The following is a 26,536-nucleotide window of genomic DNA, read 5'->3' on the forward strand; positions in this document are numbered from 1 at the left end:
TCACAGTTTCTGGTCTTTTAATGATTATTTCTGCTGACTAGAAACAATGTAAATGTAAAGATAGGTGGGCACATCTACTGTGCTAATTAACGAAGTTTGAGGTCATCACCACCACCTAAATTGGAACCAGGACTAGGGTCTTGTTGTCTTCTTGCCTGCAATGACAAAATTATAATTTGGGGTCAAAACATGTTTTGAAAATCAAAGTGCCAGATAAATACAGTATAAGACACAGTAGCATTTAAAAAATGTTTACAACCATCTTTACATGTAAGAGGAAAAAGAACAATTTAAATTGTGTATTAAATATTTTGCTAAAGTTTCCAAAAAACCAAGAATAAAAATCTCATTATATTCAAAAGAACATTATCAAAATATGTACTATGTATAAAAGAACAACAAATCCATGTTTATAGTTTTTGGACTACAGGGTTAAACACATCATCCATTTACCTTAGAATCAAACTTCCCCTTTGAATAATAGCTGACACTTATTGAACACGAACTATATCCGGGGCACTGTTCTAAGCACTTTTCATAGATGAACTGATTAAAACTCTATCAGCAACCTATAACATAGGTGCTACTGTTTATCTATTTTATAGTCACACAAAAGTATAGAGTCTACCAACTGTATGATTGAATAATGTAGTAGTGAATTTCATCTTACACAATGCCATCTCTGCCAACCAAGCTGTAACTAAAAATCTCTACCTCCGATAATAAAATCATTACTATGGATAAAGAATTGGCTTAAAAGCAAAAATGGGTACTCTTAGAGCTTCCACTAAGAAGAACTGCTTCAAGGAGGTCACAATCTAAGAGTACAAGTAAACAGAATTTTAACTCCTTTGGTTATATACATCAAAATTGAAAGGCCAGGTTCTATTTTTCCAATGTAGAAATAATGGACATGACTGTATTTACAAATACCTTTATATGATTGCATAAATATGGAGGAAAGAAAGACAGGAGTACAACACGAAAATCTGTTATTTAACAAGTGCAATTCTTAAAAAATAACCTATCCCCCACCACCAAAAAAAAAAAACCCAAATGCAATTCTTAATGAATAAATTTGAGTAAGGGCCGGGCACCTGGGTGGCTCAGATGGTTGAATGTCCAACTCTTGATATTGGCTCAGAGCATAGTACCAGGGTTATGGGATTGAGCCCTGTATGGGACTCTGTGTTTAGCATGGAGCCTACAAAAGATTCTCTCTCTCTCTCCCTCTGCCTCTCTCTCTGACTCGTGCTCTCTCTAAAAATATAATTTTTTTTTTTAATAAAATCTAGGAGCACCTGGGTATCTCAGTTGGTTAACCCCCAACTTCAGCTCAGGTCATGATCTCATGGTTTATGAGTTTAAGCCCTGCATCAGACTGTCTGCTGTCAATGCAGAGCCCGCTTTGTATTCTATCTCCCTCTCTCTGCCCCTCCCTGCTCATGCTCTCTCTCAAAAATAAATAAACATTAAAAAAATAATAAAATAAATTGAATAAAATTCAAAACAAAACAAAATAGGGAAAAAATTACAGTCCCTGATCCATTTACATACACAGAAGTATTTTTATCACAGTATTAACAACTAAGAGGTTAGACAATTATAAACACTGAGGTTTTCAAGTTTCACTTTAGAATAAACATTTCTAGTCAAACTGATGGCAAATTACTTAATAGAGCACATCTAACAACTAACAGGTCCTGCATGACACTCTCTGCCACTATTAAGTTTTTATGGAACCTAGTACCCCTGTGGTTTACATACAACATTAACTCTCAGTGTCTTTCACAAATTCCAATGTGTGTTTCCTACATAAGCTTTCTTCAGGGACTACAAATGTCAGTGGAGCACAAATGTCTGACTGTATACAGAACCTGTTTCCTTCAGCAACCATGGTTAGATGATATTATACACTGGCAACTCCATTTTACCAGTAGTTCAGGCACAAAAGCCTGAGGTCACCCTAACACCTCTTTCTCTCACACTCACCTTTAGATTCTAACAGCTCTACATTAACCATATTCTGCATGTGACCACTTCTAACTGCCCCCACCTCTCTCACCCCAGTCTATGCCACCACCATTCTTAATCTGGATCTTCTCTGGAGTCACCTCTGATATATGCCAGTAGCTGAGACTTCTTCAAATTACCTATGCAATCTTTAGCTAAATGGAATACTGTACTATTATCGCCAACTGATTCTTCATTGTCTGTTTTTGGCAACAAATCTAAGCAAAATCTAACCAAAAGTTGAAACAGTCTCATTTCAGTTCTTAACATCTAAAACAGTTGTTACAGAAAGAGCATCCTTGACCTTCAAACAAGCATCTAAACAAATCATACTTGTATTGTATGATCAAGTTTTAGTCAGAAGCTCCAGCTGTGTCATTTCTCAAGAGGGTTCTGTTTAGACAGAAATGAACCTTCCTTGTTCCTTTCAAACAAATCAAATAAAACCCAACACTAACTTCTGTAGTCCTTCTTATAAATATTGATAGGAGATTTTAACTATTTTTTATTAGCATACTGCTCACTGACTGAATTTTAGCCTATTTCTTTCAATTAGTCAGGTTAAAGTTACACTGCATGGTACAGACTGAAAAACCAATGGAATGCATATTCACCAAAAACAAAAACAAAACCAATTTGAGTTTCCATGAAGAATCAATGTTAAATGTAGTGTAAGGATGGATCGATTCTGCAAAATCAGAGATGGTGATTTAAGCATCTGGTTTCAGTCAATGAAGGTTAGAAAGGGGCTGAGCAGTGAAGAAACACTGAGAAAAATCAATCCTAATTATATATTTACAAATCACTATTAACCTACCAATAATACTTTGTGAAAAGGATATTTCAGCTTTGGTCTTGAGATAAGAGTAGTTATCTTAATAATGGGATGACTTCAAATGAGTGACAGGATGTCAGCAGCAGTCATCAGCAGCTGGAGTTCTCCTTTCTGGTCATGGCTGTGCAGAAGTTGCCAGGGATTTGTTTGTTTAAAATAAATTTTGGTAAAGGCATGAGAGGAGTAAAGTTGTTTTGCTACTTATTTGTGTTTGCAGTTTCCATTTACATTGTGAAGATGGAGTCAGAAAGATGTAAGGGAAGACACTGTGAGGGAAAAGCAAAAATAAGATAAATACAGACAGCGGGGGAAGTCAATAGCGGGAGAGCAGGAGAGGAGTAAGAGCTGGAGACTGGAATGAAATTTAATGCTCGCAGGGAAGAGGTATGGGCTGTCACATGAAGGAAATAAGCACAGAAAAACAGATTTATGTTCAGTGAAATAGCTTCCACAAGACCGGAATTCAACAATTGGATGAACTGCCTTGAGAAGTAGTGCTTTCTATTGTCGTAGTTTTTAAAACTTTTTTTTAATGTTTATTTTTGAGAAAGAGAGAGTGTGAGTGGGGTAGGGGCAGAGAGAGAGGGAGACACAGAACCCAAAACAGCCTTTAGGCTCTGAGCTGTCAGCACAGAGCCTGATGCGGGGCTCAAACCCACAAACCATGAGATCATGACCTGAGCCAAAATTGGACGCTTAACCACCCAGGCGCCCCTACTGTGACAGTTTTGTAATGAGGGCTCAATGTTTTAGAAGGAATTCTATGAGTAATCAGTTAGACTAGATGGTGGCTAAGAAACTCTCTGAACTCTATTATTCTACCAGCATCAAGTCCATAATTTCTAGTTTCTTTTTCCTCTGTCAATCCACATGGGCACTTGATTCTAACTTTTTATTAACAGCTATTTCAGAATAGTTTTAATATAAAGCAGATACCCACAAGCCTGTTCAGGATACAAATATGTTTTTAATATTTATAAAGAAGTAATCTAGACACTTTACTACAGACCTCCTACTACCAGTTGCTCCTGTTTTCTTTCTTTCAATATGCTATTGCCCAAATAGTTTTGAGGAGGCAGTCATGAGATGAGTCCAAAATGTAGAGAAAAAGAATAGTCACCAGGCACTGGAGTTTTCCCTACTGGCCAGGGCTGTGCAGAAGTAGCCAAGAGCAGGGATACCCAAATAAAAATGAATAAAACTTGTTGCATGATTTCCACTCTTTTATTATCAAGATCATCAAAATCCTGAAAACTCGTGAGAAAATGCCCTAATATTTCAAAATAGCTTCAACTTACTGAGTATATACTGTGTTCACACACTGTGCTTACTATTTTATATGTCTGACACTTGACTCAACGTCAGAACACAGAATCACAGAATTTTAAAGTGGCAAAGTATGTCAGAGATTTTTAGTTCAACTCTTATCTGACAGATGGTAAGCCTATGACCAGGAAGGTTAAGTGATTCCCCAAGGTTTCACAGTTAGGTGGTGGCAGTCAGAACTTTAAACTCACAATCAGCATTAATGTCAACCTAAGTCATGGCTGTTTCTTCCAACTGCTAAAGCTGGATGAGACACAAAGCAGAAATTTTCAGTGCTAGTAATATGACAGAAGGGAGTGTACTTTCTCCAAACTCATTAAAAAGGTAAAAACCAAGTCAGCAGACAATCATAAACACTTGTCAGGTAAGGAGAATGCAAGAGCTGATCTAATGGGCATGTAAAAAAATATAGTTTTGGGGTGCCTGGGTGGCTCAGTTGGTTAAGCATCTGACTCTTAATCTCAACTCAGGTCTTTTATTTTTTAAGTTTATTTATTTTTTTTGAGAGAGACAGAGAGAGCAAGTGGAGGAGGGGCAGAGAGAGAAAGAGAGAATCCCAAGCAGGGTCCACACTGTCGGCACGGAACCCGATGTGGAGCTCGAACTCACGAACCAGGAGATCATGACCTGAGCTGAAACCTAGAATTGGACACTTAGCTGACTGAGCCACCCAGGCGCCCCAACTTATTTATTTTTTTAATTAAGGAAAAAAAGTTTATTTTTGAGAGACAGAGAGAGTACGAGCAGGGGAGGGGCAGAAGGAAAGGGAGACAGAATCCGAAGCAGGCTCCAGGTTCTGAGCTGTCAGCACACAGCCCAATGTGGAGCTCAAACCCACAAATCGTGAGATCATGACCTGAGCCGAAGTTGGATGCCCAACTGACTGAGCCACCCAGGTGCCCCTCTCAGCTCAGGTCTTGATCTCAGGGTCACGAGTTCAAGACCCATGTTTAGCTCCATGGTGGGGTGAAGCCTACTTAAAGTATATATGTATACATATACATATGTGTATATATACTTCTTATAAAGTATACAACTTTAGGAAAACTTTACAAATAAAGTGACATTTCAATATAAAAGAGATAGTAGAAATAATCTACATTTCTGAGCGTGGACTGGGATGGCTCTGCCACTTTAGCTATGTGATCTTAGACAAGTTTCTTATTCTCTTTCAGCCTCAGTTCCTCAAAATGGAGATACACCTTGTAAGAGTGCTTTAAGAACCAAGTGTAAAACAAATATTGTGGTGTATACTGCCTGGCATGCAGTAAGTACTCATGCTGTCATTATTACAACAAAGCTGCTCATCACTTCCCAATTTATCTATAGGAGCATTTGCAATGTTAAAAAAAACACAACAACCCTGTATATCCTGCAGATAAGAGTAATTTTTAAGAAATAAATAAGGTTGGAACAAAATAAATCTTTTTTTTTTTTTTTAATTTTTTTTTTTTCAGCGTTTATTTATTTTTGGGACAGAGAGAGACAGAGCATGAACGGGGGAGGGGCAGAGAGAGAGGGAGACACAGAATTGGAAACAGGCTCCAGGCTCTGAGCCATCAGCCCAGAGCCCGACGCGGGGCTCGAACTCACGGACCGCGAGATCGTGACCTGGCTGAAGTCGGACGCTTAACCGACTGCGCCACCCAGGCGCCCCGGAACAAAATAAATCTTAATGGAGTTTTGCATCTCCTATGCTAGAGAGCAAACCAAGACTGTCTTTCTGTCTCGGTGTGGGAGACCGCTGATCTAGCACCCTCTTCCTCCTTGTCAATCCCCTTCTGATTCTCATTCTCAGTCTGAGTTCATATTCCCACTTCATCTACTGCCTTTACCAGAAGACACGTCAGGAAGGCCTAGGATAGACAGATTTTTATGTTAGTTTGTCCTCACACAAAAAAGAGTGTTGGTGCAGTTAAAGTGATTTGAACACTGAAGTCTGCGGGAATTTAAAATAGTGGCTGAGATTTTTCTTCTTGGACCACACAGAATCGAAGGCTCCAAAAACATACAAAACAAATATAAAAACCACATAAAGCCTTTTGCCTGTTTTTATTTCCAAATAGTTTCCACCTAAAATTCTCCTGTGATTTGAATTGTATTAAAACTGCCTATAGTAAAATAAGCAATAATTATTTACTCATTCTCTGACATTAAAGACAAGAATTTATTTGCTAACACTTTATAAACCAACCAGATGAAAGTATTTTCTACATAATGACAGAGAAAATCTTTCAGCACCCTGTCACCATGCAGCTGAATTAAGAACCAACAGCTTTAGAAAGTTAAGAGGCCAATCAACTTGAAGGCAGTCTCTAGACAGGGAGTATACACGAGCTGCTACCAAACAGATAATGGAGGCATCTTTCCAATTTATTTATGACCAAAGCACTCATTCTGTCCTTTATGAATCTCAATCTTATTTCACAAAAATCCCAAAGTAAGGCATTTGAATTCCAGCTGTACAGATATGTGACCTGAAGAGAACCGTCATCAGTAACACATCAACATTTTCAATCATGGAAGGATTCTCAGGTAACAAGGTACCTGCCTCCTTTCATGTGGCAACAGACAGGAATGAGAGGCATTTCACAGAAGAAATGTCTGTGATTATTTTTTCTTTTTTTAACACCTAATTTTTATTAAAATACAAGAGAGTGTGCACAGATCATAAATATGTAACTTGATGAATTTCCCACTAAGTGAACACACCCATGTAACTAGCACCCAGATCAAGAAATACATTATTACCCAAACTTGGGAAGTTCCTCTTGTGCTCCCCCCACAACCCCCTAGTCACTACTCAATCAAGGTAACTGCTATCTTGACCTCCAACAGAACCCAGAAAAGTTTAAAGCCCTTTACTACTGTTAAAAACCAAACAACCAACACCAGAATATAAAATAGCTTGGCAAAAGATCTGACTTTCACAGTCTAAAGATAGGATATGCCTGCTTTTACTGCTACTCCAGATACACTGTGAACCAAAGTGAGGAAGTGAGCCCATTTTAAATGTCAGATACTGAGCTAGGCAGCAACCTGGGAAGTAGGACGTTAGCTGTTTTACAGATGAGACTCACAAGGATAAGTAACTTTTCTAATGTCACAAGGCAACAAATAGTGGAGCCAGGATTCAAAATCAGAGCAATCTATTACAAACCTCATGCTCATTCGACTACATCAAAGGTTTTCAAGTTATATTCTGCAAGCTACTGGGTTCCATGAAAACACCCTGGGACTACAGAAGGAAAACAGAATAATCCCTACCCCCACTTCATCCAGAACAATGCCTCTTTTATCTATTATTTGGGGTTCTCTATAAAATTTCAAATGAAGGAAGGATTTCACATTTTTAGAAAAAGCCCATATGCCAGAGAATACATATAGCAAGTTCTAGACTCTTCTAGTTGCACCATTTTGTGTTAACACTAAAAACAACACCTCCCCCCCCCAAAAAAAAACCCTTTCTTTCCTAAAGAGGTAATAGATGCACATGATACAAAATTCAAAACGTATACAAGATAAACAGTGAAAAGGAATCACCCTCCCATGTGGCCCCCAGTTTTCAATTGGTTTCCTACATGTCCTACTAAAGAGAGACTATGTATATATTCAAGCAAATATGTGTATGTACTCTTTTTTTAAAAATACCCGAAGGGTAAAAGATGTTATGTACCTTTTGCATACCATTTTATTGTACACCAAAGATTTAACAGTATTTGGATAAGGTTACTAACATAAACAATGTTTCTTCATCTTACTATAGTTTTTCATTTGCCAAATTAGTAATAATCTGCTATGACCTCTGAAAGGTAAAGAAAATATCATATACTGGGGCACCTGGGTGGCTCAGTGGGTTAAGCGTCCGACTTCAGCTCAGTCACAATCTCACGGTTCGTGAGTTCAAGCCCCACGTCGGGATCTGTGCTAACAGCTCAGAGCCTGGAGCCTGCTTCGGATTCTGTGTCTCCCTCTTTCTCTGCCCCTCCCCTGCTTGCACTCTGTCTCTCTCTCTCAAAATAAATAAACATTAAAAAAAAAAAAAAAGGAACAAGAAAATATCATACTACTAAAATATCTTTTTCCAGAAAACCAGAAAAAGAAAATACTAAATCCTACCATGAATGATGGATTGAAAAATTTCTAGGTGCACCTGGGTGGCTCAGTTGGTTAAGTGTCCAACTCTTGATTTTGACTGACATCATGATCTCATGGTTTGTGGGTTTGAGCCCCATTGCTGGGCTCAATGTGGAGCCTGCTTGGGATATCCCCCCTCTCTCTCGCTCTCTCTCTCCCTCCTTCCACTCATGTGTGCTCCTTCTCTCTCAAAAATAAATAAACTTAAAAAAAAAAAAAAGAAAACTCTCTAAATTTTACAGACAGTAAAAGAGAAACCTGCTCAAGGAGTTTTATAACTGAATACAGGTTAAAAGACACTAACACATACCGAAACCCTTTGTAATCTTAACCTTAGACATATATTAAATGTTCATGAGCACCACCATTACAAATTTAGCACTGCAGGGCTAGATGCCTCAGAGGTTATCCAAACAGGGCTGGGACATCCCTAAGCCTCTGTACTGCCAGGATCTCAAACTTCCAAGGACCATTTACTGGGTTACTGCCACCCACGAGTTACCACTGCTCCTTGGCCCTTGCCTCTAGTCAGGCATCAGGACCACCCACTGGAACTATTATTATTCTTTTTTTGCCTCAGCCTTTTCTTTTCCAGGCAAAATGATTTGTAACCTCTCCTGGCAGGTTTTATTTTTCAACTTAATCATCTTTATGGGTGATGTGGAAATTAATTTCCCAGTGCTAGGCTGTATTTGTAGAGACCTTCTGGTTAGGAATCTGGTTTAAGTCTTTGTTCCTCCTTCCATTAACCAACTACTTGAAAGAGCAAGTCAATTTTTCTCAGTATCAGTTTCAACTGTAATAAGAATTTTAGAGTACACGGCATAATGTCCCCTATGGATGTTCAAATTAAAAGGGGGGAACAGGAATTTTCCCTAATGTTCTCCTTTTAGGAAAAAGAAGGTAAACTGTAAGGAAACAAGCTGATACTAGGAATCTGTTATGGATTTTTTTTTTAATTTTTTTTCAACGTTTTTATTTATTTTTGGGACAGAGAGAGACAGAGCATGAATGGGGGAGGGGCAGAGAGAGAGGGAGACACAGAATCGGAAACAGGCTCCAGGCTCCGAGCCATCAGCCCAGAGCCTGACGCGGGGCTCGAACTCACAGACCGCGAGATCGTGACCTGGCTGAAGTCGGACGCTTAACCGACTGCGCCACCAAGGCGCCCCTTTTTTTTTAAATATATATGCACAAAGTACCAAAAGACACACATACCCAAAACTCCCCTAAGTGACTGCCAGTACTGCAAGCTCTGGAGACAGATTTCAGTCCAGCTTTGTAGATGAAAGTTCTCTACAAGAACGGATGGTTTAATTTTTGCCATAAGAGACTACAGGATCTTAAATCATTGATGACAATCTAACCATTTTTGCTATGCTCCAGGTCATAATGCAGGGAAAGTGCCCTGATATACTTTTAGAGAGCTAAAAGGATGTTCTTCGCCAGATCATTCAATTAACTGGAACCAGCACAGTCGTCAAGCTCTTAGTGCTAAAGAAGTACTGTAGAGCTATTATTTACTGTAGGCATATACAAGCCAACCACCATACTAAGTGCTTTTACAAGCATTTCCCCCATTTAATTCTCACAATGATTTCTTTCTATGAGAAAACAAGCTTAAGAGAGATTGGCCAGCAATGGAACAGGAATCTCAACTAGGCCTGATTACAAAGTCCATGTTCTCAAATCACGGACATAAAACCAACTAAAAAACAATCTATCCAAGCAACAAATTATTTAATACCTCTGTCAACAGAATATGTTTTTGTTCATACACAAATATAAACACATACATATAAAATTCATACACCAGAATGATTTTCTTCAAGTAGCATTATTATTTATTTATTTATTTATTTTTTAAGTAGGCTCCATGCCCAGTGTGGAACCCAAGGTGGGACTTGAACCCATGACCCTGCGATCAAGACTTGAGTGGAGATCAAGAGTCGGATGTGTAACCAACTGAGCCACCCAGGCACCCCTTCAAGTAGCATTATTTATAAGAATAATCAAACTAGTATTTAAGAAAAGACAACCCTTAGTATTAACTAATCTAGAATTTTATTTAAAGCAAAATATATACAAAGACTTCCTAAATAACTGTTCCACTAATTATCAAATATTCTTCACTTATGTTTATTAAAAAAAATTTTTTTTAATGTTTATTTATTTTTGAGAGAGAAAGAGAGACAGAGCATGAGCAGGGAAGGGTAAAGGAGAGAGGGAGTCACAGAATCTGAAGGAGGCTCCAGGCTCTGAGCTGTCAGCACAGAACCCGACATGGGGCTCGAACTCGAGAACCTTGAGATCATGACCTGAGCCAAAGTTGGTCGCTTAACTGACTGAGTGACCCAGGCGCCCCTTCACTTATGTTTTTTAAAGTTTGTTTATTTTGAGAGAGAGTGTGCGAGTAGGTAAGGGGCACAGAGAGAGAGGGAGACAGAAAGAATCCCAAGTAGGCTACACACTGTCAGAGCAGAGTCTGATGAGGGGATCAAATTCATGAATGTGAGACCATGACCCAAGTCAAAGTCAGATGCTTAACCGATTGAGCCGCCTAGGCACCCCTCAAATAATTATTCTTCATATATAATGTACCTGAACAGCACTTCTTAAAAAATGTTTATTTATTTTTGAGACACAGACAGAGACAGAGAGACAGAGACAGTGTGTATTGTGTGTGTGTGTGTGCGCGCGCGCGTGCGTGGGGGGAAGGGGGGCAGAGAGAGGGGGAGACAGAATCCGAACCAGGTTCCAGGCTCCAAGCTGTCAGCACAGAGCCCAACGTGGGGCTTGAACTCAAGAACTGTGAGATCATGACCTGAGCCTAGATGAAGAGTCGGACGCGTAACCTACTACGCCACCCAGGTGCCCCTAGCCGAAGAGCACCTTTTATAAAACATTTTTTTTCTTACATTCATTTAAAGACATATTGGCTTATTCCAGAAAGACTGACCAATCATGTTCTCAGACATGACAAGATCTCTTACTACTTTAATGCCTTTGCATACACTGCTCTTTCTGCCCAGAATGCTTTCCCTAGCTTGTCCAGTAAGCAAACTCCCACTCTTCCTTCAAACCCCTGCAAGGGTATTCCCCTGTGAATTCCCCAGAAAGAGGCAAACATAAACACTCATTCCTCTACAGTGCCACTGTTCCCCTTCTGAACCTCCATTATGAATGCCTGCTGCTAAAGTAGTCTCCAATTGTGTGTTTATGTATCTATTTTCCCTCAAGACTGACAGTTGCTGAAGGCCAGAAACCGTGCATTTTCATCTATATATTTCCCAGTCCCTAATGCAGAATCCTGCACAACATAGTTGGGGTTCATTACTTAGTACTTACCTAATATAAACCAACAAATTATAAACATTTAAAATCTTTCCAGAGATCATTAACATGTATTATTCGACTTCAACTAACTTCTAGGCTATCCTGTAACTCTAGTTTTCAGACAGGCAGGATAGAAACTGTTTTCTGAAGATCTCCATTTGACAACTAAACACAATGTACAAAAAAAAACCCACTGTGATGGGTAATGTGAGGGTTAAAATATCAGGGCCCCATCTCATTGGGAATCTACAATACAGTAGAAGACACTTTTTAATTGTTTCAACATATTGTTCAGTAAGAACAATAACAGAAGTGCTCTGGATTCTACAAAGTGGAAGGGCCAGTTATAATTAAGAAGGCTAAAGAAGAGACTGACAGATAACATTTAAGTTGGGTTTTAATGAATGAGTAGAAAGGTATATTACTAGGCACGGAATAAACAGTATGAGCAAAAAAGTTCAGAAGTATAAGGTAAATGCATATTATATGTTTAAAACCTTCTTACTATTACAGATACAAGCACTCCAAAAGAAAATGGCATGGGAAGTCTGATCACAGGAATTGAAAAGCTTCAAAAAAACCAAAACCAAATGCATTGCATAATGTTTAAAATAACATTAAATTTTCATGTTAATTTAAATAATAGTGCACATATAATTTTGCGTATGGAAACCCCACAAATTTTCTGTAACACTGATTAAAACATTTTTTTAATGTGCTAAAATACATAGAACATAAAAATTACCATCTTAGCCATTTTTAAGTGCACAGTTCAGAAGTGCTAAGTATTAAGTACCTTTATTTTGTTGAGCAACCAATCTGTAGAACTCTTTTTAATGCCCGGAAATTATTCTATTTAGTTCATGTAATATATTTTAATTCTATTTCTTTTGATTATCAAAGGTGAATGTGTTCTAACTTCCTATTTCTTTTTGTGTGAAATGTATACATCAGTAAGTAAGCTTATAAACTTGAAGCATAGGATGTTAACATTTGACAATATTCTTTTTCAAACACATTAGTTCTCATCTTGATTGTTTTTGTTTGTTAGAGTATACTTTTTATAGAAATTGGATTTTTGAACAATGTATAGATACTTTAAATAGTAGTCTCATAATTAAAGTCTGCTTAAAGTAGGGTACAATTTTATATAGAAAAAAATCCATGTAAATTAAAAGTCATATCAAATTTAAATAATGCTTAAGACTAAACCTCAGTCTTCCGTTGAAGACTGAAGTGACAGGAGTAAAAGAGACACAAGGCACTGATTGCTATAAAAACTGAAGTAATGAGTACTTTTGAAGGGAGGGACAAGGTCATAATTAGATGCATACGTGGAGGGGGTGCTGCTGGGAGAGCTGTGAACGTTTGATATTTTTGATCTGGATGGTAGTGATTAGGGTGTTAGCCTTGTAATAATTAAGCTACATATTTCTTTTGTGTAGATTTCTATATCTGTACCATAAAAAAGTTAAAAGTGGGCCACTTAATTAAATTCTTTGAGTAGTTTGAAAACATTAAATTTTCCCTTTAGTAAGGAGAATACACAAATGGCTAAAAATTAGTTACAAAATCAAGACGTTCATAAAAAAATGTAAAGTAATATTATTCCCAAAGAGTTAGTATGTATTCTAGGATAACATAAGGTAATTTTTACAAATAATCTGACAAATAATTGAGACAAAAAAGAGGTAAGATATTTGGATCAATGAATTAAGAGAATATATACATGACAGTAATTGATTTTTATGAGGATCAATGAATGAGGAATTCATGTACAACCTTAAAATTAAGACCAAGTTTCTTTATAGCAATTACATTTAATAAATACCAAGACACAGTACAACTTTTGAAAAATGAAAGACAAAATTAAACTATTTAAAAACATTATACACAAACATGACATAGAGAGCCTGAGAGTTTGGGGGAAAGTACTAACCAGTTACTGCCAGCAGCTGTGAAACTCTCACCTCCATTTCCTCCCGATGAGACCTGTCTCTGTCTTCAAATTCACGCGTCCTTCTCCGGGCCTCTTCAAAGGCCTGTTGTGCTAATGCATCCTCCTGCTGTCAGAATACATGAAAGGGATATTTCAATTTTGATCTATAATAAAAATTTTTAATCTGTTATTTTTTGGAGGAAATGAACAGCAGAGTATATCTTCAAATATCAAAACCATTTAAAAAAGCTAACACTGAAGCTACTTTTAAAAGAAAACTTCAGTTTGTTCATGTTTTACATCACACTTTGGAAACAGTAACTGTGTTCATGATCTTTCCTTTCCTTACCTCATCTATTCACCAAAATAAAATCCTGTACAAGTCAATACTTAAACCACAGAAGATCAAGAAAAAAATTTGGTATATACTTCTATAATTTGCTATTAAGACAGGCCAGGTCCTCAAATTAGGACACTAAAGCCAGAAATAGAAAAGAGAATATTAACAGAATTAATGATAAAAATGTTTGAAACTGCTGAACAACAGAAAGTAAATAAAAGTCCAAAGGATGTCACCAAGGAAAAATATTTGTAACATATAACAAATTTATCTGAATTTTCCCAATTAATAAAGATCTGCACATGAAGAAAACCCAGATACCTCAAACTGATCGTGTCTAAAGGGGCAACCGATTGAAACTTTCTCCTTTACTCTTCTCTAGTCTCCATTCATGGCATCCCTCATTCATTTCTGACAGAAACCTGAGACACCTTTGACTCTTTGCTCTCCTCTTTTCTCCACAGAGCCAATCAATCACCAAGTCCTAACCATCTGACCTCCTAAATATTTTTGAAATCTTTGTCTCCTTTTATTTCCTACATTTTTCCAGTTCAGGCTTCTAAGATCTCTTACTAAAATTACTACAAAGGTCTCCTAAACAGTCTCTTCCTGCTTCCATTCTGTCATCCCCAGTCTACCACCCAGCCATCAGAGCATGCCTTAGGTACAATCTGACCAAAACACCCCCAACTTAAAAAAGCTTCCTCATGGTACATAGCACTGGATGCTCAACTTTTGCAGTCACAGACTTCTCAATACCAGGATTTCTGATGGTACACTTGAAGAAACTAAAAGATAAAAATACCAAAAAAGTCATCAATATTCACCTTCCTAGATTCATTGCAGCAAGGGGTGGCCAGTAACTCAATTCAAACCAATGAGACAGAAGGATAAGTCACCTAACTGGGGTTCTAAGAAAGTCCTTTAAGAGGTATTTCAATTTTTCTCCTTCCTATGAACTGATGCAATGCCCAGAGATACAGTAGTCATCATGCAAACATAATAGTGGGGATGCAGTCACACACTGAGCATAGCACAGCAGGAAGATGAAAGACCCAGAGCTCCTGTAATATAATTAAGTGCTACACCAGACCTGGACTATACCTACACTGCTTGGTATCTTGTTCTCTGTGAGAAATCTTTTATTTGTCACTATTAGTAAGGCTGTTTAATACTTACAATTTTCACTGACACAATGTCTATAACCTAAACAAAATTGAAAGATGTAATCAAATTTCCATTCTTATGATACATTTACTAGCTTTATGACCCGGAAGAAGGCATTTCATTTCTGTAAGCTTCTGCAAACTCACATGTAAAATGGGCACAGTAATAATACTTCACAAGATTACTGTGAAGATTAAATGAGGTAACATATAAAATGTGCTTAAGCATACTTGACAATCTTCAATAAGTGCTGGTATCTTACAAGCATTTACAGACATATCAAATTTACACATCTGACTAAATATCATTACACGTTCCTACTGTATTCTCAGAATGTACCATATAAGCTAGAGGTACCTGCAAAAGAACACTGTTTCCAACTGCCAAGGGTTTTCTATTATTTAGCTAATGATCAACTGGGACACATCTGGTAACAGGATACTCCTTCTGTCCTGTGCATTCATTCACGTTTTTATTCCACAAATGTTTGAGTTTTTAGTATGTCCAAGTCACTGTGTTAAGGTACCATGAATACAATATGAGAAACGGTGCTTTTCCTCACAGTTTCTGGTCTAGTGGGGCAAGTAGATGATGAACAAATAATTACCAAAAAAATATATGTCAACTGTGATTAAGTACAGTAAAGGAATATTACATGATGAAATGAGAGCACATAACAGGAGATGTGATCTAATTCCCTAAGGAAGTTAACAGCCATTAATGTGTATTCTAGCAATGGTCAGATTTTTATTTCATTAAAAGAAAAAATAATATTATTACTAATAGTTGTAGTAAAATAAGCCAGGAGGGATTTGGTAGCCCTCTGCTTTCTAATTCCAGCTTCTGTTTTGGTCGTTTCTAGCAAGGTGTGAAATAGATGTGCAGAGATAAGAGTTTGTACTTTAATTTGAAAGACAACTGGCAATTACCAGCATTGTCTTGATCCTTTCCTGTTGCAACCTTAACTAACACCTATCCACTTCAAGGGCAGCAAAAAGGGCAACTCCTAATAAAACTACATACTCATCCATAAAGTATGGTCAAATGAGCTAGGGACAACTAACTCTATCCAATCTCAGATGGTAGTGGGAGCAGCTTTCAACACTTTGGTCCCCACCAGCTCCATGTTATACTAGTTTGTTACTCCGTGGTCTTAACCATGATCTGCACAAAGTAGCCAGGTGGGGTCATCATAAAAGGTGGGTGCATGTGAAACCCATGTGGCAAATAAAGGCTTTGCAGTTCTCTCATAGAGAATACACAGAATATTCTGACCATTCTTGCTGCAGTGATTTTGTCTTTATTGTACTGCCTAAATCTACAACGATACTTATTTTATGGTTTGGTAATACCTTTCTGCAGTTATGAATTTAAAAACTGGAAGTGCATGATTAATGAAAAGTTAATTCATTTCCAAGAAAGTTGATGATGAAGATGTAATTTGCACAAAATAACGACATTTACTATTCTGTGGGGACCAGAATGGTATCACTGATCACATGAAAGCCAAAAGAAATAAAACTGCTGAAGAAGCTTCAATATATACTTCAAGGGCGACAATTTAACACGTGCAGCTGCAAACGGTACATTTAACACCACCCTGCAAATAACTTCATTTAAATCAAGTGATTTAATTCACTGACAAATGACAAATGATTCAATTCACATTATCATGCACATGTAAAAAGCAAAGCTGTTCATATGCTGATATCATTAACAAAAACCTTGCAAATAACTAAAGGACACCAGTTTTACATCAGTGTCATCAGGTAAAGAGTATCTGTTAATTCAAATAATGGTTCAGTCTTTCTAACCTGATCATAGAACCAAAATTAAACTTCTGAAAGGGTATTACATTGAAGGTGAAACATGCAAAGTAAAAAAGTACAACAGTGAAGATAAAACTATTGGCTCTTATACTGATAATACAAATATAGATGCTGGTGGAGCACACTGTATAAAGAATAACATTCTCTGGGCGCCTGGGTGGTTCGTCGGTTGAGCGTCCGACTTTGGCTCAGGTCATGATCTCACGGTCCGTGAGTTCGAGCCCCGCGTAGGGCTCTGTGCTGACTGCTCAGAGCCTGGAGCCTGTTTCGGATTCTGTGTCTCCCTCTCTCTCTGCCCCTCCCCTGTTCATGCTCTGTCTCTCTCTGTCTCAAAAATAAATAAACGTTAAAAAAAAATTAAAAAAAAAAAAAAAGAATAACATTCTTAGTGAATTTCTAAAAACTATGAAATAGAAATTTATTAGGGGGTGCCTGGGTGGCTCAGTCGGTTAAGTATCCAACCTCAGCTCAGATCATGATCTCACGGTTTGTGAGTTCGAGCCCCGCGTCGGGCTCTGTGCTAACAGCTCAGAGCCTGGAGCCTGCTTCAGATTCTGTGTCTCCCTCTCTCTCTTCCCCTTCCCCACTTGTGCTCTCTTTCTGTCTCTCAAAAATAAATAAAAACATTAAAAAAAAAAAAGTTTAGAAATTTATTAGAAACTAGTTGTGGCACATATAACTCATAACTGGTCTGCCAATCACTTAGTTTATAGTTGCATAAATTAGAAATATATTTATCTACGAAATAACTGAACTGTAAAATGTGACAAAGCTGATGCCGAATATAAAAAATACATCAAGACAGTACCCCCACACTTTGAGCTTTTGAAGAACTACTCTAAATCAAAATAGTTCCTACAATGGCACTGAACTTTTTTAAGGCAAATGAGTCCTCATAGTTATGCTTTGCTCAAAATTAGTTGGAAATCTCTGATTAAAGTATCCAAAGGTGAAATGCCAAAAATTTGACTTTTTAAAAAAAGTTTATTTATTTTGTGCACACACTCACACACACATGCACACGCACGCACGCACGGGGGCAGGGGAGAGAATCCCAAGCAGGCTTTGTGCTGTCAGTGTGGAGAACAATGCCGGGTTCGATCCTTCGAACAGTGAGATCATGACCTGAGCCAAAACCAAGAATTGGAGGCTTCACCAACTAAGCCACACTGATGCCCCCCAAAATTTGATTTTTAAGCTTTTAAAGAGTTACAATTATTGAAAACCAAATGCATAAAGAGGATGTTGAATTTTATCCCTACAAATTACAGAAAATAAATAGAAAGATGAAAATACAATCAGCAAATGTGATTTGTTTCTATAACTATACTAAGAATGATATTAATTTGCAGGGAGCTTTCAAAACATTTTATTGTATTATATTATACATACAAAAAAGTACACTTACAGTAAGGCTTTACTGTCCAATATGGGAACCACATGTGGCCAATGAACACTTGAAATACACACCAAATTTCAAGAACTTGTTTCAAAGAAAAAAAATGTGGGACATCTCAATAAATTTTTTATATTAATTTTATGTTCAAGTATGATATTTTGGATATCCCGGGTCAAACAAAATACAATATAAAAATTAAATACAATTGCTTCTTTTTATCTTTTTTAATGTGGCTTCTAGAAAAACTTAAATTACATTATGTGGTTCACATTTGAATTATACCGGACAGCACTGTCCTAAATTACAGCTCAATGAATTTCCACAAACTGAACTTTCCATGTAACTAGAATCCGTTGGAAGAAAGAGAGCAGTAATAACACCTTGGGAGTTTCCTTCAGCTCCATTCCAATAACTAACCTCCTCTCCTCTCTCAAGGATAAACCACTATCCTTATTGCTAACAACACATATTATCAGTTTTGCCCATTTCTGTACTTTCATATGAAGGGATTCATACAACATGTGCTTTTTGGGTACACTCAATATATTTGTGAAATCCACCCATACTGGTGTGCTAGTTGTAGATTTTCATTATCACTGTATTTCTTTGTGTGGATAAACAATTTACCCATTCTACTGTTAATGGGCATTTGGGCAGTTTGCAGTTTCTGGATATTACTAATAATGCTGCCATAAATGTCCAGTACATATATTTTGATGAATATATGTATTTATTCCTCTTGCATACCATGAAACTTAGAGTAGAATTGCTGGATCACAGGTATATGTAATTTGCAGTTTTAGCATGTATTGCCAGTTTTTCAAATGTTGTGTCAATTTTACATAACCAATATACCAACTGTTGTTTCATATCCTTGCCAACATTTGTCAAAGGTACTCTGAACAGAGAAAATACCTGTGAAAATATTTCAGCTGAAACACTCAACAAACCTTAATTAAAATGAATTGTGACCATACTCTTTACTGTCTTAGCTTACCAGGTGCCTTACCTCAGCATCTGTTAGAGAATATTGATTGTCCTCATCCCCTTGAGTAGAATTAAAATTTTCCCAATTTAAAGAGAGAAAGAGAGAGAGAGAAAATACTGTCCTCATACAGCAGAGAGAGAGAATAAGCAAGCTCTCTTGTGTATCTCTTATCAGGACACTACTCCTATCAGGGCCCCACTCTCATGACCTCATATAATTTTAATTACCCCCATAAAGACCTTATCTCCAAATGCAGTCACATTGGGTGTTGAGGCTTTAACAAATTAATTTTAGGGGAACAGAAACATTCAGTCCATAACAGATGTAAGCAGTAGGATTAGGATTCACACAATTATATGACAATGAAGCCCCTAATCCTAACTACTACATATTGTACAGATGATTTTGGGATAGGGAAGGTTATAGAAACGTGCTTACTGTACACTATCCCCTGCTTTAAAGTTTTTACATTATATAAGACCAATTATTGTATTAGTTTGCTATCACAACAGATGGTACTTACTTTGTAGTTATAAAGCTCAGTTTATAGACCGGAAAACTTGGAAAATTCTAAGTATGGAAAATGCTATGGGTTAAACTTAAAATTTTTATCTATCATTTAATAAAATATTTCAGTTTTAAAAGTCAACTAAATCTGAAAATTTACCTCATATAAATTCAATCTGCTGTATCACTTTTTTTTTTAATTTTTTTTAACGTTTATTTATTTTTGAGACAGAGAGAGACAGAGCATGAACAGGGGACGGTCAGAGAGAGGGAGACACAGAATCTGAAACAGGCTCCAGGCTCTGAGCTGTCAGCACAGAGCCTGACGCGGGGCTCGAACTCACCGACCGCGAGATCATGACCTGAGCCGAAGTCGGCCGCTTAACCGACTGAGCCACCCAGGCGCCCCTGCTGTATCACTTCTTTTTTTTTTTCAATGTTTATTTTTATTTTTGGGACAGAGAGAGACAGAGCATGAACGGGGGAGGGGCAGAGAGAGAGGGAGACACAGAGTCGGAAGCAGGCTCCAGGCTCTGAGCCATCAGCCCAGAGCCCGACGCGGGGCTCGAACTCACAGACCGCGAGATCATGACCTGGCTGAAGTCGGACGCTTAACCGACTGTGCCACCCAGGCACCCCTGTATCACTTCTTATAGAAACAGCCTTGTAAATTGCTGATTATTTACTATTTCTCTGAAACAGTTGGTCACTCCTTATCCCTGTGGAAATCAAGGTAGCAGGGATTCCTTCTTAAGAATTTTAATTTTCGGGGCAGCTGGGTGGCTCAGTCAGTTAAGGTCCAAGTTTGGCTTAGGTCATGATCTTGGGGTCTGTGAGCTGGGAGCCCGGCATCAGGCTCTGTGCTGATAGCTCAGAGCCTACTTCGGATTCTATGTCCCCCTCTCTGCACCTCCTCTGCTCGCACTGTGTCTCTCTATCAAAAATAAATAAACGTTAAAAAATTAAAAAAAAAAAAAAAAAAGAATTTTAATTTGGGGGGCATCTGGGTGGCTCAGTCGGTTAAGTGTCTGACTCCTGATTTCGGCCCAGGTCATGATCTCACGCACAGGTTCGTAAGTTTGAGCCCCACATGAGATTCTTTCTCTCTTTGTGCCCCTCCCCCCACTTGTGCGCTCTCTCTCTCTCAAAATCAATTAAAAATTTTAAATTTACTTATTTACTTACTTACTTGTTTTTAAAGCAATCTCTACACCTAATGTGGGGCTTGAACATATGACCCCAAGATCAAGAGCTGCATGCTCTACTGATTGAGACAGCCAGGCATCCCAAGAATTTTAACTATGAACCTTAATTTTTTACTAGAAAGGTTTTGGCTTTTTATCTCTTGATAGGAAAATTCTCACATTTCCATATATGGAGAACACAGAAACAGACAATAGAGGGAAACAACAACAACAAAAAAGGATTCTTTTTTATTCCTGTCATTATTTTCACTTTATTATGAGGATTAATATAGGGGAGCCTGGGTGGCTCAGTTGGTTAAGTGTATGACACTTGATTTGGGCTTAGGTCATGATCTCACAGCTTGTGGGTTCGAGCTCCACATCGGGCTCTGTGCTGACAGCTCAGAGCCTGGTGCCTGCTTCGGATTCTGTGTCTCCCTCTCTCTCTGCCCCTAACCCACTCACATTCTGTCTCTGTCTCTCTCAAAAATAAATAAACATAAAAAAAAAAAAAAAGAAAGAATATAAAAACAATCAAAAGAAATCAACACCTACTAATAAATGGACATTTTTACATGTTCTTTTAGCATTTTGAATGTCACTGCCATCCCATTACCTTCTGGTTTCCATAATTTCAAAAGACAAGTCAGTTGTTAAACTTATTGTGGCTCCCTTGCATGTGATGAGTCCGTTTTATTGCTGCTCTTAAGATTCTTTGTTTTTTCAAAATCTGACTATGATACATCTAGGTGTAGATTGCTTTGTGTTTATACAATTTGAAGTTTATTGAATTTCTTGGATATGAAGATAACTATTTTTAATGAATTTGGAAGTTTTCATCTGCTATTAATTCTTAAACTTTCTGCCCCTTTCTCTCTTTTCCTAGAACTTTCATGACATGTACACATTGGTACACATGCTGGAGTCCCATACTCTCTGAGACTGTTTTTGGTGTTTTTCTTTCTGTTCTTCAGACTGGATAATTTCTATTAATCTATGTTCATATTCACTACATCTTTCTTTTACCAACTCAAATTTGCTGTTGAGTGATCTCTACTGATATGCTCCGTTTGATGAGTCACTGTCATTGTAATTTGCCTTTAATCCTTTAAAGAACAATCTTCCTTGAATTCTTTGAACATACTGATAAATAATTGCTTTTAAGCCTTTGTCACTAAGAAGCAACATTTGGGATCCCTCAAAGATAGTGTCTATTGGCTGTTTTTTTCCCTGAGTATCAGTAATACTTTCATGTCTATTTACATGTGTCTTTAATTTTTTGGTTTAAAATTGGACATTTTAGACAATATTTTGTAGCAACTCTGAATTCTGACCCCTGTCTCCACTGTGTTGTTGCTGTTTTTATCTGTTTAGTGACTTACCTGGACTAATTCTGTAGTTTGCTTCTCCAGTAATGTGTAGCCTCTGCATGTCCCTGCTTAGTTTTGTTTTGTTTTCTTTTTAAGTCTAGCTTTCTAGGGGGCTGCCCTAGGTCAGCATAACTTAATAGTCAGCCAATGACTGTTGAGAGGTTTAGCTTAAACACCTTGAATCAGCACTTCGTTCTTTTGCCACCAGATCTGTGTGCAGCTTGAGGGATACTTTCAAAGTGCAGGGAGTTCATCACTCTACCCTGGTAGACTGGTAGCTTGGAAGGGCCCTCTTTGTCCTCTCCTGAGCCAGTGCAGCTTTATATATGCATAGTCTTCTGGAACATGAGAAGTAAGTGTGATTTAAAAAAAAAAAATTTTTTTTAACGTTTATTTTTGAAGGAGAGAGAGACAGAGCATCAGCAGGGGAGGGGCAGAGAGAGAGACAGAGGGAGACACAGAATCTGAAGCAGGCTCCAGGCTCTGAGCCATCAGCACAGAGCCTGATGCGGGGTTCAAACCCATGAACTGAGAAGTAAGTGTGATTTTAATAGGGCCCACATTAGCAAACTCCTTCCCTAGATTTCTGATAAATTTCTGGCTAGTTGGTCATTTTGTTGCTTCCCACATCATTAGCCTTCCCAGAACATTTGCCACAGAGACCTCTATTGTTTTTGATGACATTCCTGGGTATGGATTTTTTCATGCACTGCTCTAAATAAGGTCAGCTCCTTCTGACAGGACAATAGAGTTGCCAGTCCTCTGGCTTGTCCCACCTGCCTGTCTAACCTGAGGGACCACAGAGCTGAGGGAACTAATGGAAGCAGCTACTGACACAAGTTATCACTGTCCTTATTGAAATTCAGGAGCTTTTTTTGAATAAATACCTCTCAATGCATGTCCTTTGGTTAATTTCCAGAGACCTTAAATATATGTATGTGTGTGTGTGTGTGTGTGTGTGTGTGTGTGTGTGTGTGTGTGTGCGCGTGCGTATGCACGAGTGTGTGTTTTAAACAATTTGTCCAGTTTAAGCACTGCTTTTTGGGGAGAGGATTTACCAAACTCCTCACCAAGTCATTCCAGAAGTGTTGCTCCATTTCAGAAATGCTACATTTTATTTTGAACTCTTCTACCCGATCTAATGTTCTAAAGATCAAGAACAAATATTAAACAGAACCATTTACTGGACTTTGAAGTGCCCCCACTGAGCAGACAGGAATAATCCAATGAAATTTAGAACCACTGAAGGAAAAACTTTCCCCAAAACCAGGACCGAAATGAGTCTGCACATCTTAAAGATTCCTCAACATCACTTCAACATGAAACTTTTTACACTTACTCTTAAAGATGGGGTAAGATAGATGTCTAGTTGAAGATTAGGGGTACAGAAAGGGACCATGTTCAGTAGAGCCTGAAGTCACCCTACCTGGGCTCGCTCCTCATCAAACTCCAGGCAGCCCATACCATCCAGTCTCTGGAGGTCAATCCAGCCTTTCCAGATAACACAGACTCCATTCAGAATCATGGGAGCCTTCAAATACACCTAAGACACAGAAAAGACACATGAAAACCAATGATAAGCCATCAGATACATGAAAAATGAAGAATAAGCTTTAAGAAAACCTGTGGTTTTCTTGGGGGAAAAAAAGATGAATACAATTATAAAATTAAGAATTATAGGAAGGTATATAAACCATAGCTCTGACCAAATTCTAGAAGTTAAGTTAATCTGGTTTACCAGGATTTTATTTCTAGTCACAATTCTCTCAAATTGTTTTTTAAAAAAAGTGATACAAATTTTATAAAAACTATAATAAAATGATACTTGAAATAGACATAGTTGGGGCACCTGGGTGGCGCAGTCGGTTAAGCGTCCGACTTCAGCCAGGTCACAATCTCGCGGCCCGTGAGTTCGAGCCCCGCATCAGGCTCTGGGCTGATGGCTCAGAGCCTGGAGCCTGTTTCCGGATTCTGTGTCTCCCTCTCTCTCTGCCCCTCCCCCGTTCATGCTCTGTCTCTCTCTGTCCCAAAAATAAATAAATGTTGAAAAAAAAAATTAAAAAAAAAAAAGAAATAGACATAGTTGAAGCTGAAGCTAGGACAATAGGTACTTTGCCTTGATTTTTGAACCTCAGGTAAAAAGCTATAAAGATGGAAAACAACTGGAATTCACGAGCCCCTAAAGACAGCACACACAGTTTCCCTCTATTTGGAAACCTGGAGCCACCCAGAGTCGGGCTCTTCATACTTCCCCCTTCAGTTTTATAAGCTACCTCATTGCTTCCTATGAAGTAATGCAGCTTTTTTCCTTTTTTTCTAACTTCAGTTAGCCAGTTAGTCTGCTTTTAACCAAAGAAACTTAACTGATACAACATTTATTTATTCACCATTATTTTTCAAGTAAACATAAATGATTCTAGATTAAAAGACACTTTAGGTATGATTTCAAAATTCAGACCAGTTTCATTTTCAACCACCAAATTCTGATACTGCCTGAAAATATAACTGTGCTCAAGAACAATTAAGGATCCACCAAGAAAGGAAAGGTGCTAATACTGTCATCTTAAGGTGAAAATTTTATTGTGAAACAGTAAGAAATATAAAAAATTTATTATAATTCCCACACTCTTCCCCCATCCTAATATCACACTATCCTAATAGTGACTTTAGGAAAAAACAAACAAACAAACAAACAAACATTGTTATTTTAGATCTTCTCTACCTTATTTAACATGGGCTTCAGGGGCACCTGGGTGGCTTAGTTGGTTAAGCCTCTGACCCTTGATTTTGGCTCAGGTTATGATCTCACAGTTCATGAGTTTGAGCCCCGCACCAGGCTCTGCACTAACAGTATGGAGCCTGCTTGGGATTCTCTTTCTCTTTCTCTTTCTCTCTCTTTCTCTCTCTCTCTCTCTCTCTCTTTCTCTCTCTCTCTCTCTCTCCCTCTCCCTCTCCCTCTCCCTCTCTGTCCCTCCCTGACTTGCATGCATGCTCTAAGTAAATAAGTGAACTTAAAAAAAATTAAAACAAAAAGAAAACATGGGCTTCAGAATAAAAATCAGCATAGATGTTTATCATTTAATGCCTTAATAAGATTTCTTAAATGCAGAAGAAGCAGGACTTCAATGATTTTTCAAAACTCCAGGTTATCAAATATACATTTATAAATAAGGTCTTCATTTGTCTACACCAAATATATTTTATTTCAATAATCCAAGTGCTTTTGTGAGCTAAAATTAGCATTATTTATTACTTGTAATTATATAAAATTGGTTAAGACAGTCTTCATTTTAAGTAAAAAGCTGTAAACATCAACTTTTTCTTTTCTCAATTCAGCAGTTTCTTCAAAAATTTTGGGGCATTCTTGTTTTTAGAAAGGTTTAATAAGAATAATTGACTGTCAACAATTACAAATATGCTCAAAAAATTACAACTGAGACACCTGTAAAATAAAACCTACAGGATTTATGCCATCTTATTTTTGTCATTCCCCTCTACTATTAACACAACCTTTTTCTTGTTAAGGGCTCCAATAAACCACCCTGAACTAACTTCTATTTATATTGGGAAAAGAAGTCCAAAACATAAGGTTCCATTTCTCCTCCCATTTGGACCAAGGGAAGTAGCCTACAGTTATAGCTGAAACCGTTTAACCACATATTTCCTTCTGTTCTGATAAGTGCTCATTCTCTTCTACATTGTGAATTTAAAACTCCACTAAAGTGCACCTCGTCAGACAAGTGACTATGACAACCTCACTTTCAACACCTCAAAACCTAAAAACAATAGCCCTCCTCACTGCCTATCAATGTAACTTGACTTAACACATCTTCTAATCAAGATCTCCACCTACTCTTTCTCACATGGGAGGGTGCCACACAGTGAGGACTGTAACATTTCACCTATCAAAGTACCTCATTAAATTCTCACACTAATCATGCACAGAATTCTCCTCTTCTAACAGGAGAGAAAGGTCAACTTCATGATTAGATTCTATGTTCTTCATCACATGATTTATATCATTTAGAATCAAAGATTCCATAATCTAGCTTATTCATATTAACTCTATAATCAAAATTATTTTCCTTATGAAATTACTGAATTTTTAAAAAGCCCATTCATTACTTCTTTATAAACATTCTCTCACGACAAAGAAAACCACCAAT

The 26,536-nt window shown here is 37.7% G+C and overlaps 1 protein-coding gene across 2 annotated transcripts in view; it reads right to left on the minus strand.

Annotated features, from left to right (window-relative positions):
* The window catches only part of CBFB (core-binding factor subunit beta), a 55,425-nt gene continuing 28,889 nt past the window's right edge, over window positions 1-26,536 (minus strand). The window contains exons 4-6 of one of the 2 annotated variants that reach the window (XM_047835109.1): window positions 23,797-23,913; window positions 13,618-13,713; window positions 1-155 (exon numbers count right to left, since the gene is read on the minus strand). In XM_047835109.1, coding sequence (XP_047691065.1) covers window positions 87-155; window positions 13,618-13,713; window positions 23,797-23,913 — 282 coding nt within the window. In that variant the 3' untranslated portion in view covers window positions 1-86. Of the gene's footprint in view, window positions 156-13,586; window positions 13,714-23,796; window positions 23,914-26,536 lie in introns of both variants that reach the window. The other variant, XM_047835110.1, reaches the window with a different exon arrangement.

The sequence above is a fragment of the Prionailurus viverrinus genome, chromosome E2 (assembly GCF_022837055.1).
Source record: "Prionailurus viverrinus isolate Anna chromosome E2, UM_Priviv_1.0, whole genome shotgun sequence".
NCBI lineage: Eukaryota > Metazoa > Chordata > Mammalia > Carnivora > Felidae > Prionailurus > Prionailurus viverrinus.